General features: G+C 39.6%; 1 protein-coding gene across 9 annotated transcripts in view; it reads left to right on the forward strand.

Annotated features, from left to right (window-relative positions):
* The window catches only part of ENOX1 (ecto-NOX disulfide-thiol exchanger 1), a 359243-nt gene extending 346267 nt beyond the window's left edge, over positions 1 to 12976 (forward strand). For all 9 annotated transcript variants that reach the window (XM_048295354.1, XM_048295355.1, XM_048295348.1 and 6 more), the window contains 3 exons: positions 5379 to 5481; positions 8894 to 8979; positions 12021 to 12976. In XM_048295354.1, the coding sequence (XP_048151311.1) occupies positions 5379 to 5481; positions 8894 to 8979; positions 12021 to 12152 (321 nt within the window). In that variant the 3' untranslated portion in view covers positions 12153 to 12976. The remainder of the gene's footprint in view (positions 1 to 5378; positions 5482 to 8893; positions 8980 to 12020) is intronic.
* The last annotated feature ends 1422 nt before the right edge of the window (positions 12977 to 14398 follow it).

Consider the following 14398-nt stretch of genomic DNA (forward strand, 5'->3'; position numbering starts at 1 on the left):
TGCAAGATTAAATTTTCAAATGTAGTTCCGAAGTACATTTAAAGAGAAACTAGCAAAGCAAACCCATCTACACCAGACTTTAGGAGGTTCACAGATAAATGCAAATAAATTAAATACATATAGTTTGTCATGTTGCAGTCCAATTTCCACCCAAGTTTGTAGTCACACCTGCCTGGTCCTCAATAAGCAGTTTGGGCAAACTCACCTGAAGTCCAAGCCCTGTTCCGTGGGCTCAGAGCAGGCACATGTATGCCTTTCAATACCTTATAGGCCGCAGATTTGTTATCACGTGTGCATGGCTCTTCCTTCTACCAGAATTTTAAAATTACCTTTTATTTCCAAGCTTACAGCATCTCTCTTGCCTGCTGTTAATAGCCTGCAAGATTTTTGCTTATGTTTCAGATATATAGTTTTTTCTCCTCCTACTCATTTTCTCTCATAAATCCCCTGGCTGATGAGAAAGTGTGGTGTATCCCTTCCATTTAACAACATTCAGCAGTTGCTCTGTCATATGCCCGCTGTGACAAACATCAAGTCTTTCCTTATTCTGCTGCTGTTTTAATGCCTCAGACAATTGGCTTTGTATGTATAGTAAAAATGCAAACTTTTCCAGAGGCGGGTAGGTTTATGGGATTTTTACTGGGTGTTTCAGAAGACACAATATTATTTTTATCCTGTCACCACACAATTCTTCAGAATTCCATAAAATACAACAAAGAAAATGAGGTCGTTGAAGATAGTATGCAAGCAGTCATCATTCCCCCTAGATTCAAAGATAATTATCAAACACTTGGATTACCCAGAGAGTGGAGGGAATATTTCATCTCTCTGGATGTCATTGCATCCTGGTCACATGTCAGATATCTTCAATGTCACATTCGTTAAATCCTGTGTTCTGCCTTTCAAAGCAGAATCCTGAACAGATGGTGTAGAACTGCACTCTGGCAGGAGGAGCTTCCAGGTAGGGCAGCTACTGTGCAAGCTCTGTTCAACTCTTGCTCAGTGTTTATGGAGAATATCAAGTCCTCACTCCCCCCATTTTTAGGGATGCTGGCCAGCATATATTTTCAGGCAAGAACAAATATTGTGTATTGTCTGCCTTTTTTACACTAGTTCAAAACTGACCTGAAGAGGATTAATGCTGTCTAGATTGAGAACTTTTTATTTAATATCTTACTTTTCCATAGGGAAAAAAAGAAACCAATAAAGGAGAGAAAGACCCAAGTCATCCAGCCTAAATATCTGGAGCTTTCTGATCTGCTAGAGCCCTGGAGTGCAGAGCTAGCCTTTTGTTCATACAGATCTGTGATTATCTTCTGTAGAAAGTCACTACATCTCTTCTACTCTTCAGGAGCTCTGTGTCTCTCTCTGCAAGTGCATTTCTCCAGGAGTCACTCTCTCATTTGCTGTGTCTCCAGTGTCAGACCCAGCTGCTCTCTGGACAGTGAGACCAGGCACCTTTTGGAGCAATATATTTCCCCATTCCTCTTCCAAAAGAATTTTCTTCCAAAAAAAGCTAAGATACTCGAGTGAATGATGCAAACCAAACTTCTCTCCCACCTTACTGACAGGCTTTATACATCCCTGTGCAAAACTGCCATGTATGACTCTCCGCAGCTCTCAGCTCTGTGTCAAGAGTGGTGTCAGAGATCTGGTTGTGGATATTAAAGTCGATGGGATAAAATTGTTATTTGCTGTCCTTTTTTTCCTCCAGCAAGTTCTCCTGAACTGAAAGTTTTCCAGAAAGACTCTCCATCTGTTTCTCTCCCCCTGGTTCAAATGCAGGGAGCCCTGAATCAAAATGCTGGTCCCAAGCGGTATCTGCAGAACCATAGGGTTTTCAATCCCATGAGGGAAATTCACGTCTTTTCGTCATCTGCTGATGGATGAAAGTGTCATTTGCAAGAAAAAGCTCTAAGCTGCAATGGTGAGAGCATCACACAAAATGGTTGCATTCATACTGAGCAGCTCCGGACCTGTCATCATCAAATTGGTCCTCCAAGTTTTCCAATACCTGACATGATTCATGAATAATAAATAGGACCATGTCCCTAATGATCTCCAGGTGTGATTTAACCTGGATTAAGCCTTTCACATACTGCATTTAGATCTTGCAAGGTCATTTCATTTCTAATAAGTAGCAGTTTGCACATGCTCCGCTGTGTTCTTGTCTTGTAATGCAATAACTGACAGATGGTAGCAAAATATTCCTTTTATAATGAAACCTGCTGAAGGAGACTGCTTAGGGCCTCAGAAAATATAATTTGCCAAATAAAGAATGGTCTCAGGAAAGAAAGGAATTACTGTAATGTAGTATATATTAAATAATTTTCCTCAGGCATCTGGTGATCAGTAGCTTTTTCTCATGTCAGAGACGTGACCTAACTGTTTTTTTCCAATTGTTTATTGCCTCATTCACCTTTGTACTCTTAAAAGTCTTGTTTCTGTGGGTTGACATAACTGGTGCCTCTAAAAAGTGTAAACTAACTGCATAAGGATTTGTTGTAAAGGCCTCATAGGTACCAGATTTGTATCTGCAATATGTTGTCAGATTCTTAAGGTTTTCACTTACACTATAATTAGCCTAGCTTCTGGGTGAATTTCACACCCATTTTTTAGACCCAATTATGCCATTTCTCTTAAACCACTATTAATTTCTAGCAGCATTGCTACTGAATTCTGATCTGCTTTATGTGGCTATGCACACCCTGTATTTTCTCATGGCCTGTGCACACATCTTTTGGCAGCTGAATACATCAGAGTGGTCTAATTTATCATCTTCTGTGAGGCAGGTAGTTTTGGGTGGCAGAAACCTCTCCTTTTCAAGCCTCCAAGAACCTGCAACTTTCTTCTAAAGCCAGGGGTTTGATCTATCTTTGCCACTCGTTTCCTCAGGCTTCTCCATAAATTTTTTTTTACTCTTTTATCCTCTGTACCGACATACAGCTAAGGAAGACTTGATGTGACTTCCCTTAGTATCCCCTTACACTGTCCTATAAATCATACAAAACGTTCTGCACAGGCTCAAATCTAGGCATTAAATGAGAATCCATCTGTTCGTTGCTCCCAATGGGATTATAGTTTCTTTCCCTGCATCACTGCTTGACAAAACTTCTAAACCCACCTGAAACTGCAAATGTGCTGTGTTTGGGACCTGTTATATCAAATACACATCTCTCTGCTCTCTCCTTCCCCTCTCGGAAATTGTGATTTTTAGACAGCTTTTCTATCTCTGATGAAGTCAAAGTTATACTCTGGTGGCATATGCTGCTCTGCCTTCCTGCTGCACTATCATGAAATCTGTCATCCAGCTCTCTTCTGGTCTGTAACCCCCTCATCATTACTGCCCTCTTGGAGCATGTAAACACCTTTCTTATTTCAGTTTCTTACCTCGGTCTCCTTTCACTGTTTTTGGATGTCATGGCCAGCAGTAGATCAGAATTTGCATTAGCCTTTGGCTCTGTCAGGAGGGGAATCAACAGTGCTGGACAATTTAGAGCATGCTGCTGCTGCTGTAATGTGCCCTGTGCATTACAACGCTACAGGAGTGTTAGTGTCAAGGTGAACACCATTATTTTAAGAGGGGATCACTGCCAACTCTTACACTGCAGACTCCCTAAACTAAAATACACAACTAAAATGTTATTTCATTTCTACTAACTAAAAAGGCAGCAGAGGATGACGTGTGCACAACTACACATAGATCTCTGGCCAGGAGAAATGCCTCAGCTGGCCATTACAACTGCAACAAACCCCAGATGACCCAATGGATCTCACTTCTCCTTCAATGTGGGCCAGGGTCTGTCAGAGCCCCTTGTCACTGGGGTCTAAGGACGCACATCTGCATGTATGTCACCCATGTGCACATGGAGCTCCTTAGCTGACACATGGCAACTTGCTCTTCTTTGAGACGCCAAGGAACACTTGAAGCCACGATGCATCTGAGCCATCAGGCACTGCCTATCTGGCAGCTGCCCCTTGCAGTAAGCCTATAAAGAGCACAGACTATGTCACTGGGGTTTTTTGGGTTATGTTATTTGTTGTTTCTTTTCCTTTTTCAATTGAGAATGAGGAAGCGTGTGTCTCTTTTTACCAATCTCACAGACTGTGAAGCCTTTAGTCATCCATAAAGAGGCACATGTGACATATTTTGGAGTTCATGCCTTTTTTTAGCATGGATTATGCACACATTCAGAAATGCCTTACAGCAACCCAAGCCCACTGTCCCTCTTTTACTGCCAAAAATTCTTGCCAAAAATTTTGGAGCAAGGCACCACACCATGAGTATGTCCTAAATGAACCACATCATTATACCAAATAGTACATATCTGCTTGCATTTAAGGCTGCCCAGCCCCACGCAACGTCCAGCAGCTTACCTGGACTCCCTCAAACAGAGCAAGAGCACCATTCCTTCACAGTCCCACCTCATGCCATCGTATCTCCAGTGCCATGCTCTCTGCCTCCGAGGTTTTGCATGGAACTGCTGAGCATTTCGCAGAGCAGATGCAGCAGTGTGAGTCACTGCCTCACCGAGGAGCGAGTTATTGCACATTGGCTGCTCCATGGAAACAGGCCATGGATACGCTTGAATATTGTGCAATACACTCTAAGGCCACTTGCATGCTTTGGAGATAATTTATTTACTTCACATATTCCCAGTCACACAACTGCCTGGGTACTTCTGATGGAGCATCTGCTATGTGATCTCGTGGATGAAATTTAGGTGGTTCAGGCCACCTGGTTCCAGAAAACAAGAGCTCCGAGTAGGAGCCTTGACTTGTTTGCCCTTCAGGTTGTTGCTCTTTCAGTCCTTAAAACAAGGTAGCTTTATGCAAGCTAGGAATAGTCTTCCTGAAATGTGCCGACACTCAAAACATGCCTGAAAATTGTTTTGGATGGGCCAATGCCATGCCAGGTACTGGTTGAAAAGTGTAACAAGGCAGTGGGTTGCATTCTAGTAGCTAGAAATGTTGTTAGTGACTGCTGAATTTACTCTTATGGCTGTAGCTGAATGTTTCCATCCTTGTTCCCTGGAGGCGGTCTTGGTTTACAGCTTTAACAGCTACAAAATGTGAGTTTTCTGACCATCCCCACACTTTATGGCACAATCTCTCCAGCTGTTATAATGAAGAAGCACTAGCAACAAAGTTACTACTTACTCCACAAGCAAAATTTCTCTTCTTGGCAGCACTTGGCATAAAGGTAGTTCAAAATGTGTCTTAATATTCTGCAAACCAATCAATTATTTATAATTGTCTTGTCTTTAGATGTGAATTAAAGTAATGATTTTTTTATAGAGTTGAAAGGAAGCAGACAAGTTTAATTGAGGTAAATGAAATCTACATGACCACCTGTTTGTTTTTTTTAAACTTTATAGGAAATCAATGTATTGACAGTAGCGTTGGTCAACCAGGACAGAGAAAAAACCTCAGAGAAACGAAGCCCAGGTCTAAAATCAGAAAAAGAGGCACTATTAATAGGTAAGATAATCCAAAGAAGATTTTTGAGAACAAAATGCCTTCTAACAGCTTTTTGTTTTGCATATGTGTTTACACACATCTTTGTGCTAATACAAGTAAAAAAGAAAAAAATTTGACTTTTTTGTTTCATCTGTGTTCAAAATGGCTTTTAGTAAGAAAAATTCTAAAATACAAGTGAATTTTGCCTTTCTGAAAAATTCTGCAGTTTAATGAAAGTACTTCAGGTATGAAGATAATTGCAGGATCTGCATTTATACTTGAAGCATGAATGTATGATGACTTTATTTACATCAAGATTATAGCAGGCCAGAGTTGTGTAGCTTGTCATATGATTATTAGACAAAGTGGTGAAGGAGAAGGGGAGGGAAATAATATTAGTAAACTACCTAGCAAAAAATATGTGTACTGCATGTATTAAGCAAGCCAGATTTATGCCTTTGACATTAGGTGAGGGAATTAGCAATATGAATATTTATAAAGAATACCACAAGGACTGTCATATCCTTTACCTAGAATAAAATCTTTAAAATAAACTCCTAAAGAGTGCCTAAAGCTAAAGTTTATAGGCAGTGGGCCAGCTAACTGGTATCAGGAATTTAGCCATCCAGAACTGGCTGTACCCATGCTACCCTTGGAGGGAACGTGCCCCATTCACACCTGTGCATATTTTGCATTTGGTTTCAGTGGGGCAGGTTTGCATGGAGGCCCACAATTCCAAAGTGTACCCTGTGGCATGGCAACAGAAATGTTGACCTGAAACAACAGGCTTAATTTTTTTTGGTTTGGTCTTTTCACAAATCAGTGGTATCCTGTTAAGTGATAGTTCCAAAACTACCTTAATTTGTTTAAATGCAACTCATTTTAATCACCTAGGCACCAGGAAAATAGCTGGTTTATTCCTGAGGCACAGAGTCAGCAATTCTCATGTTCGCTTCAGACCAAAGAGGTCATTTGAAAGTGAGAATGTGTTTAAATGTTTAAAGTGCTTAGGACACAAACTCCCAGTGACTAGTGAGAAGCAAAACAGTGGAATGTGCAGAAATGTGTGACTGGATTGAATTCTGCTTGTTATAATAAACCGGAACTTTTAATTGCAGGGGACAGTACTTGATCTGTTCAAAGTTCATTCTGTGAGAAGGACAGCAAGCATGGGATTTTAAGAACAGAATAACAAACCTTTTTTCTAGGTCACTCACTATTTGACTGTAACAAACAATGGCAGTGTCCCAAAGTGGGTCCTGTACATCTGCTGTTCAGTGGAACACTCAGATAAATGGAGTAATCTCAGTTCAGATATTACTGGTCATAATACCCTCACAACTGACTCACTGTTACAGTTCAAAGATAAAAGATTCCTCAAGATGGATTTCATGTTATCTCTTCCTCTGACGCATGATCAGGTGTGGCAAGGGAAAAAAGGGCCTTGCCTCCATCTATTCACCAAGTTTTTCTGTATTTTAAAAAATACAATGTTGTCTTAGAGGAAAAAAGTATAAAAGAAAAAAATTACTAAAAAGTTATCATGGAAGTCCAGTCAATAGCTACAAAATATTGACAAATTAGTTACTATTTACATTATATGAAAGAGCTGGCTTTGAATGTCCTGAATTGAAAAGCCTTGAGAACCACATAACAGATGCAATGACACTGGTAAAATGTGATTTGAGTACCAATTGGATTTCCAGTCAACTCATCCAAGAGTGATGGTCTTGGCTTTTGCTTCTAGAGCTCTTGTGTGGTTGCTTGTAGTCACCCACTGATGCCTTAGGTTTTAACTTTTATATTTTTCAAATCATGTACTGCCTAGTGTGCAACTCTGAATTTTCCTGTGGCCTGTTACCTACTGTTCTCTCATGCTGGTTAGACGTAACAAAGCCTCTCTAGGTTTGCTTTCCAAGGACACCTATATTGTCTCAGGCCCAAAATGTGTAAACTAAAGCCTTGAGAGGAGAGGCAAACTTGGGGTAATTACATCATTGACTGAAGTTATAATTAGAGAATGAACCCTGATATGAAAATGAACCAAACTTATGAAGGTGTGAGGAACTCATGACCCATCTTGGGTGTAGCCTTTTGACTGCCCAGGGTGTACCTTTGACGGGCCTTCAAATAAATACCTACTTTTATTCTCTTATTTTTGTCTAGCCTCTGTTTTTTAGGTGGCCACCTCAAGGCTTCACCACAGCACAAAGAAAGTCACTGCTGCTAGGACTTGCCATAGTAGAAAATTTATTACATGCCACTCCTTATGCAGGACCAGAAGTTAGTAAATGCTGTTTGAAAAGTGAAGGAGGAAAAAAGGTGTTTTTGCAAAGCCAGTCTAAAATGCGTTAAATATTGCTTATCAGTTTCAACCACGGCCAGTACTTGGGGAAAAATGAAATCCAAGATTATCCTAATTCATTCAGCATCAAGAAAGCAGTATGGCCTGCAGTACACAAGATACAGTGACCCATTTTTGTCATTTTTAAGCATTTTTAATCCTGGTGTTTATGATTTAAGTAAAGGAAACTTCCCCTAGGGTGGTTCAGCTAAGAAGGCCGTCCAAAGAGAATTGGAAATATTTGTTCTGATTCTTACAGTTCAGCTCTCCCCAAACAGCAAGTAACACACATGCCATTTTGTATTTTCACTGTTTGCTTAGAAGAGAAGCAATTGGATAGTGCTTTTAATAGCAATACTGATGCCCTAAATCTTGTTTTCTCTGGTCACCATTATTAATGCTGTCACTTGATTTTCACTGCAGAAAAGATCTCTAGACTTAGATCCTGACTCCTTCTAAGCCACTTTTAATTCCCATACATTTTACAATCATCCTGAAAACAACATGAAGCTAGACAGAATATGCTCTCTCTTAAGAAAAAGTAAATAAGCAAATATGTCATAAAGCATTTGTGTTTTCTTCAGCAGCAGTTAGGGGTAATACAGATTAAACACTTTTCATAACCAGCATCTGAATAATTACTAGAAAAATTTGAGGGAGTGAGGGTTCTGACACAATTGTATGAAACATTTTCACAACAGAGAATCCAGTGAAGGGGAAAAAAACAATAATTTTACCATTACAATATCCACAATTTTATATTGGTAAATCAAGCATAAAATTAGTAGTTGAAATGCTCCGAGCAAGGCTTTGTTTAGAAATTCCTTTATTCATCATTATATTATCTTGGTCACTTACTTGATAACTGCTGTCATTCCTGAAGATGAACTATTGTATTTAGCATGTTACTATGACTGTATTAAAAATGTGCTGTTTTGTTATGTTTATTGGGTTGTGCAAGAAAAATAAGAATCATAATCCATACTGAAAAACCTGCAAGAACAGACTCTTCAGAATTATTTTGCCTATTTTAATGATGCAGTGCCTGAAGTAATTTTAATACTTTGTGTGCGTTTGTTTTTAATACAGGTATCATATCCACATTTCTTCACGTCCACCCTTTTGGAGCCAATATAGAGTATCTTTGGTCTTATATGCAGCAGTTGGACTCTAGGGTAAGAAAAAATTAATCAAAATCTGTTTTCTCTTTAGAAATACTGTATTATTCTTTACTGCAAGTTAAATTCTTCATGCATTTCCATTAGAAAGATAATGGGATATGGGGCTTGGGGGTTTGCAGTCTTTATTCATTTGCAAATTACAGTGCACGTGCTTGTGTTGAGGTCTTTGCCTCGCACTGCTTAGCTATTCTTTGTGGCACAGAAGAGCGGAGCTCTAAATGGCAAAGACTAGCAGCTGATTTCGTGACACATGATTCTGAAATATAGCTGAGGAGAAAAAAAGCAGAACAAGAGGCCATCAAACTGTGCAGCTCTTGGAGATGGCCCTTTATTCTTTGAAAAGTTGTTAGTTGTGTGTCACACTGAACTGAACCTTCATGAACACAAGAATGGACCATGTCCTTTGTCTCCACATGGAAGCAGAGATGACCTCATAAAGGAACTGAGTGACCCTACTGCTAATTTCAGTGAAGCTGTGGCCAAGACAAAAGTGAAGCCAACACAAAACAGCATGCAAAGTGTTTATTGCATCGGTTCATAGGGTTCACAGTCTACATACCTGTAGGGTAAGATTCTTTGACTTACTTTTCAGTATCTGCTGTAGAATGAGATGAAATCAAGCCCCAAAATGGGCCTATTCCTCTCCACTGAATATTAACCAAGTCAAGGGTGAGAAGCTCAAGTGTGAAATAGCCACCTTTGATCAGGTGAAATGTACTCCAAGTGCTAAACAGCAGCTCTGCAGGATGCCAGGCTGCCAGAGACACTTAGCAGATGCAGGGGTCACCCTGCAGCCTGCCACAGCTGTGTCCCATGTCTGCCAATACTTGGATGATGGTGCTTTCCCAGATCTTCTTGCATCACAACTCCTTTGATCCTGGTGATATTTTGTTCCTGAACAGCCCCCTCAGCCTATAGCTAAATCAGCTTCCCACTGCTTTGAGGGGCTGCTTCATGCTCCTGGAGGATCCTGGATCCTTCCTCTGTTTCTATGAAAAAGTAGAGCTAAAAGCAGAGGAGATCCTGAACTAGAAGTTCACTGGAATTAAGATAGGCTGCAGTGATAAGTGAGGAGGGATGATGAATTTGTTAGGTACTGCCTTCTGGCCATGGCAACTCAGGTTTGCTAATGCTTTACAGCCCACTGCCACCCACCATGAAAGGGGAGTTGGGCATGAGGATGGCAGAAAGAGGTGAGAAATTGGTGAATTTCAATTATTTTTAAAATGTCTGGTTTTATCAAGACCTGATGAATCCAGAGCTTCACACCTCCAGACATTCTTCTTCTGCTTCTCTATGCCCCTGCCACATGTGCGCTTTCCTTCATCTTGTCCTGCATCACCCAGGATAAGATGATGCCCAATCTCCTCAGTTATCTTTCAAGTCCTTCCTTAACACAGCATTTGGCTTAGTTTCAACTGCTTTTTCCCTTGGATGACCTCTCCAGCTCTGTATCTCTTGAGTGGTAAGAGCAATCATACAAAATATGGACTCCCTGGGCTCCAGCCCTCTTGCTCATTGCTTCTGCCCAGTGAGTTCTTCGACATTCTCCCTCTGCACTGCTGCGGTCCCTTCTTGTGCATGACTGTGGGCTCTGTCCTTGAGTTTTTGCTCACATGAGTAACATGTTGACTTCTGCGAGGCTGCCAGGGTCAAGCTCTTGAGTTGCAAACAGAGCCCTCGAGGAAGGAGCACTGTCTCCATCTCTGCAGCTACCACCAGACCTACCTACTGCATAATAAACACAGGCGGCAAAATTTGACCTCGTTGGTTTATTTTGGAAGAAACTGCTTGTAGAAACAAATTACTTTTTAATAGCGTGATCCAGAGATGCAATCTCAGAGATGAATTTCAATTACTTTCTGTGGTTAGCCTGTCATTCCTCGCCTGAGCAGGAATGATAAGGTCAGCATACCCGTGTGGGCTGAGGGCTCTGTACAGAGCTCAGATACATCGCACAAAAGTAACCAGACACCCACTGCTGCCATGTGAGTACTTGAGAGATGGTTTGGATCACTCTGAGGCTGCCTCCAACAGTGAGTTTTGGTGCCACCTTTAACAAATCATTTAATCTTTCTGCTGCACTAACCTCAACAGAAAAATAAGAGGCAATAGATACTTTCTCGCCCCCCTTGGGTGTACCGAGGTATAATTAGCACATTTTATGTTTACATAATGTTTTAAAAAGAAAAGTTTTCACCATAGAAGGTTTCTACTAATATAAATAAGCAGAAATATCATTATTTCCAGAGAAGCCTTTCAAGCCATGGAGATACCTGTGGATAACAGGCAGTACCCATAGATTTCTTTGCTGTTCCTTTCATGACTACCACTTTAGAAGCAGTCAGATAAAATGGCTCATGTTCCATGAGTGTTCATTTCTTGACTTCCCCACTGATTATACCAGGAAGGCTGCCTTTGTGAAAGTGTTTCCTGTAATGAGAGACTCTTGCCCATTAGGAAGGTGACCAGTCATTAAGGTTTCAAAGTGATAAAAACATCCTGACCAATGCAGAATTGGGAGCTTTACTGCTTAGTTATCTGGGGCGGCTGAACTGGGTAAGACTGAAGATGGCTCCATGGATAGTCAGCCTTCAATAACAAAAGGGAGCTGATAAAGTTTTTTTGAAAAAGAAAAACTGATGGAGCTGGGAGAAGAACTCAAGAGCTTGTAGGCTGAGAAGAAGAATAAGGTCCCATCTGCTTCCTCCTCCTCACAAGAACACCCGTGACTGTAGTTTTTAGATGGACTTCATACCACACTGTGGCCACAGCCCCAGCATGGCAGTTGTCATTGCTTTACAGTGGGATGCCACCTACAAGAGCAAAATCATTCCTGCAAGGAATCTGCACTTGCTTTGGAGTCTGGAAAGTCATGTCAGGCTAAGGTTAAAAAAAAATAATAATGGTTGGCAGTTTTCATATGGCCTGGATTCCTCTCCCCCACACCCCTATTATATCTGTTCTTAATGTTTCCTCTTTACAAGCTACAGGGCAGCTTTCTCACTTTAATTTTACCTTTGTTTCTTTCTCAGATCTCTGCAAATGAAATAGAAATGCTTTTGATGAGACTGCCACGCATGTTTAAACAAGAATTCACTGGTGTAGGAGCAACACTGGAAAAGAGGTGGAAGTTTTGTGCCTTTGAAGGAATTAAAACTATCTGACTGTGACTAGTAATGAAGCTATGCAGAAGAAGAATTTCTAGAGCATGGCAGGGTTATAAAGTATTAAAGTAAGAAATTTGGGTTTGGGCACATAGTAGTATGTTTTCAAAGTTATCCAAGCCTAATTTTAGTTACATTTGTGACGTTCTCTTGTGAGTGGAAATGTAGTTGTGCACCAGTTCCTAAAATAAAATAAAATTTAAAAAAAAAGTTTCAAAATGTGACAGATTGTTTCCTATGAAAACTGAAGAAAGATACCACAGTCATAATGATTTCAAAATACTACATGTCCTACATCTAAGAAAAGCTCATTGAGCAAACAGTTAAGGAGAAAGATTGCCCAGTTATGGTCGCTAAGCTACAGCAATTTATATGTAATATGTAGTAGAACTCATTAAGTTTTGTTATAGAAAGTTCTTTCTGTTTAGTAAGAGAATTGAGTAATTTTACAGTGAGGAAAAGCATACCAAAAGAAAACTTGAAGATGTGTCTGAAGTTATTGTATTTTGTAAATTAAGTTATATGCTGTACCAGGGATTTTTGCCTTATTGAAAGAGGCCTGAAAATGTGATTGGAGTCCTCAAGAATGCTTTATCAAGAATATTATTTTTCTAATGTAACTATTCTCCATTACAAGTTCTTTTAACATGGATTGCATATCAATTTTCATAAACGTGTAAATAAGGAGGAAACCAGTGTTACTGTATTGTATTTGGTATGTAACATTCAGGTTTATGCATCAAAATAAATATTCAGTTGCATTACTGTTACAAATTTTATAGCAGATATATTAATTTTTATCAATAAATATGACTTCTACCATATTGTTTGTATAAGTTTTTCTTCTGACATTTTTGAATTTTAATCAATCCAGCAAGAGTATCCTGGAACTTATCTTTCCCCTACCTGAACTATCCATTACAGATAACTTGGTTAAATGAATTTTAAACCAAAAAAGCTTGCAATATTAGCTAAGATTAAAATAATTTAAAATATTGGTAGAGGAAGTACCAGCATGGACCTTTGATTTTTTTTTTTCAACAAGCGGACAGGTGAAAAACTAACACCTTCAAATTTCTCATTTTCATTGTTGTGTTGGGTAAGAACTGCTGTGGGTAAGAAACAGCAGCCACCTTGGAGCCACACTCCTGTGCAGGCAGAGGAACCAGTCATGGGAGAGCTGGTCCTATGAAGTGGAGCACCAACAGTGGGAAATACGGAAAATTCAAACAGATGCAGGGAGAATTCAGATACATGTCAGAGTGATGTTTCACTCAGGTTCTTCAATAAACAGCAATTAGTGTCAAATGCATTTAGTAGTGAAGGAACTCTCCAACATGGCTTTTGGTGATTGGCACTTTAGGACCTATTTCTCTTCTAGTATCTACCTGGAATATAGAAATATTAAATGAAATGCTAATTGTGTACAAAAGGGGAAAAGAAGGTCTACTATGGGAGAAAAGAGGTTCAACAGGTCTATTATGGGAGAAAATTATGCTTTCAGGCAGTACACACAAAATTTAAAAAAATAAAGTACATCTTGATTATGGTTGCTATAGAGCCTGTGATAAATTACTCCGGTGAAACTAGTAATTATATGCCAGTTATGTTAATGAAAATTAACTAGTTTAATCCAAGTAACAACTCTTTCCTCTCTTGAGATCATACAGTTTCATGAATAATTCTGGCAAAAATGTGTTAGTTCTGACAGCTTGTATTTAAGTACTGTAACATAAATGTGTATGGATGCCACTTCAGCTAGGGAAAAGAGATGTGAGAAAACTTTCACCTTGTCTTACTCCATGCCATACTTACTCATTATATTCTGTCCTTCCTTTCCTTGTGTCCTCCTTTTTTTCCCCTTTAGATCATTTTCTCTCTCACAAAACAACTTCAAATCCAGATAGTCAGAAAACATTCTCTTTTTTGACAGAACCTTGTAACCTAATCACTGCATTTGCTTTGCATGTATTTTTTCTTCTTTTTTTTCTTCATGGGTTTTTCATGTCTGTCTAGACCATCAGAGCTTTAGAAGGGTACCCTTTTAGTCCTTGTACAGTAGCAGCTGAAGGGGAACCTCTTTCACTGGATTTTAGATACTGCCAAAGAAGATCTAAACTTTGAGTATGAATAGCATGTAGGCATCCTGTATATTGTAATACATCAGTTGAGAACTTGAAACTCGGGGAGATCCTCAATGAATATCAGGTTGGGACCAAGTACTAGCTTTAACTTTGTGTGATTTG

This window comes from Corvus hawaiiensis, chromosome 2, assembly GCF_020740725.1.
Source record: "Corvus hawaiiensis isolate bCorHaw1 chromosome 2, bCorHaw1.pri.cur, whole genome shotgun sequence".
NCBI lineage: Eukaryota > Metazoa > Chordata > Aves > Passeriformes > Corvidae > Corvus > Corvus hawaiiensis.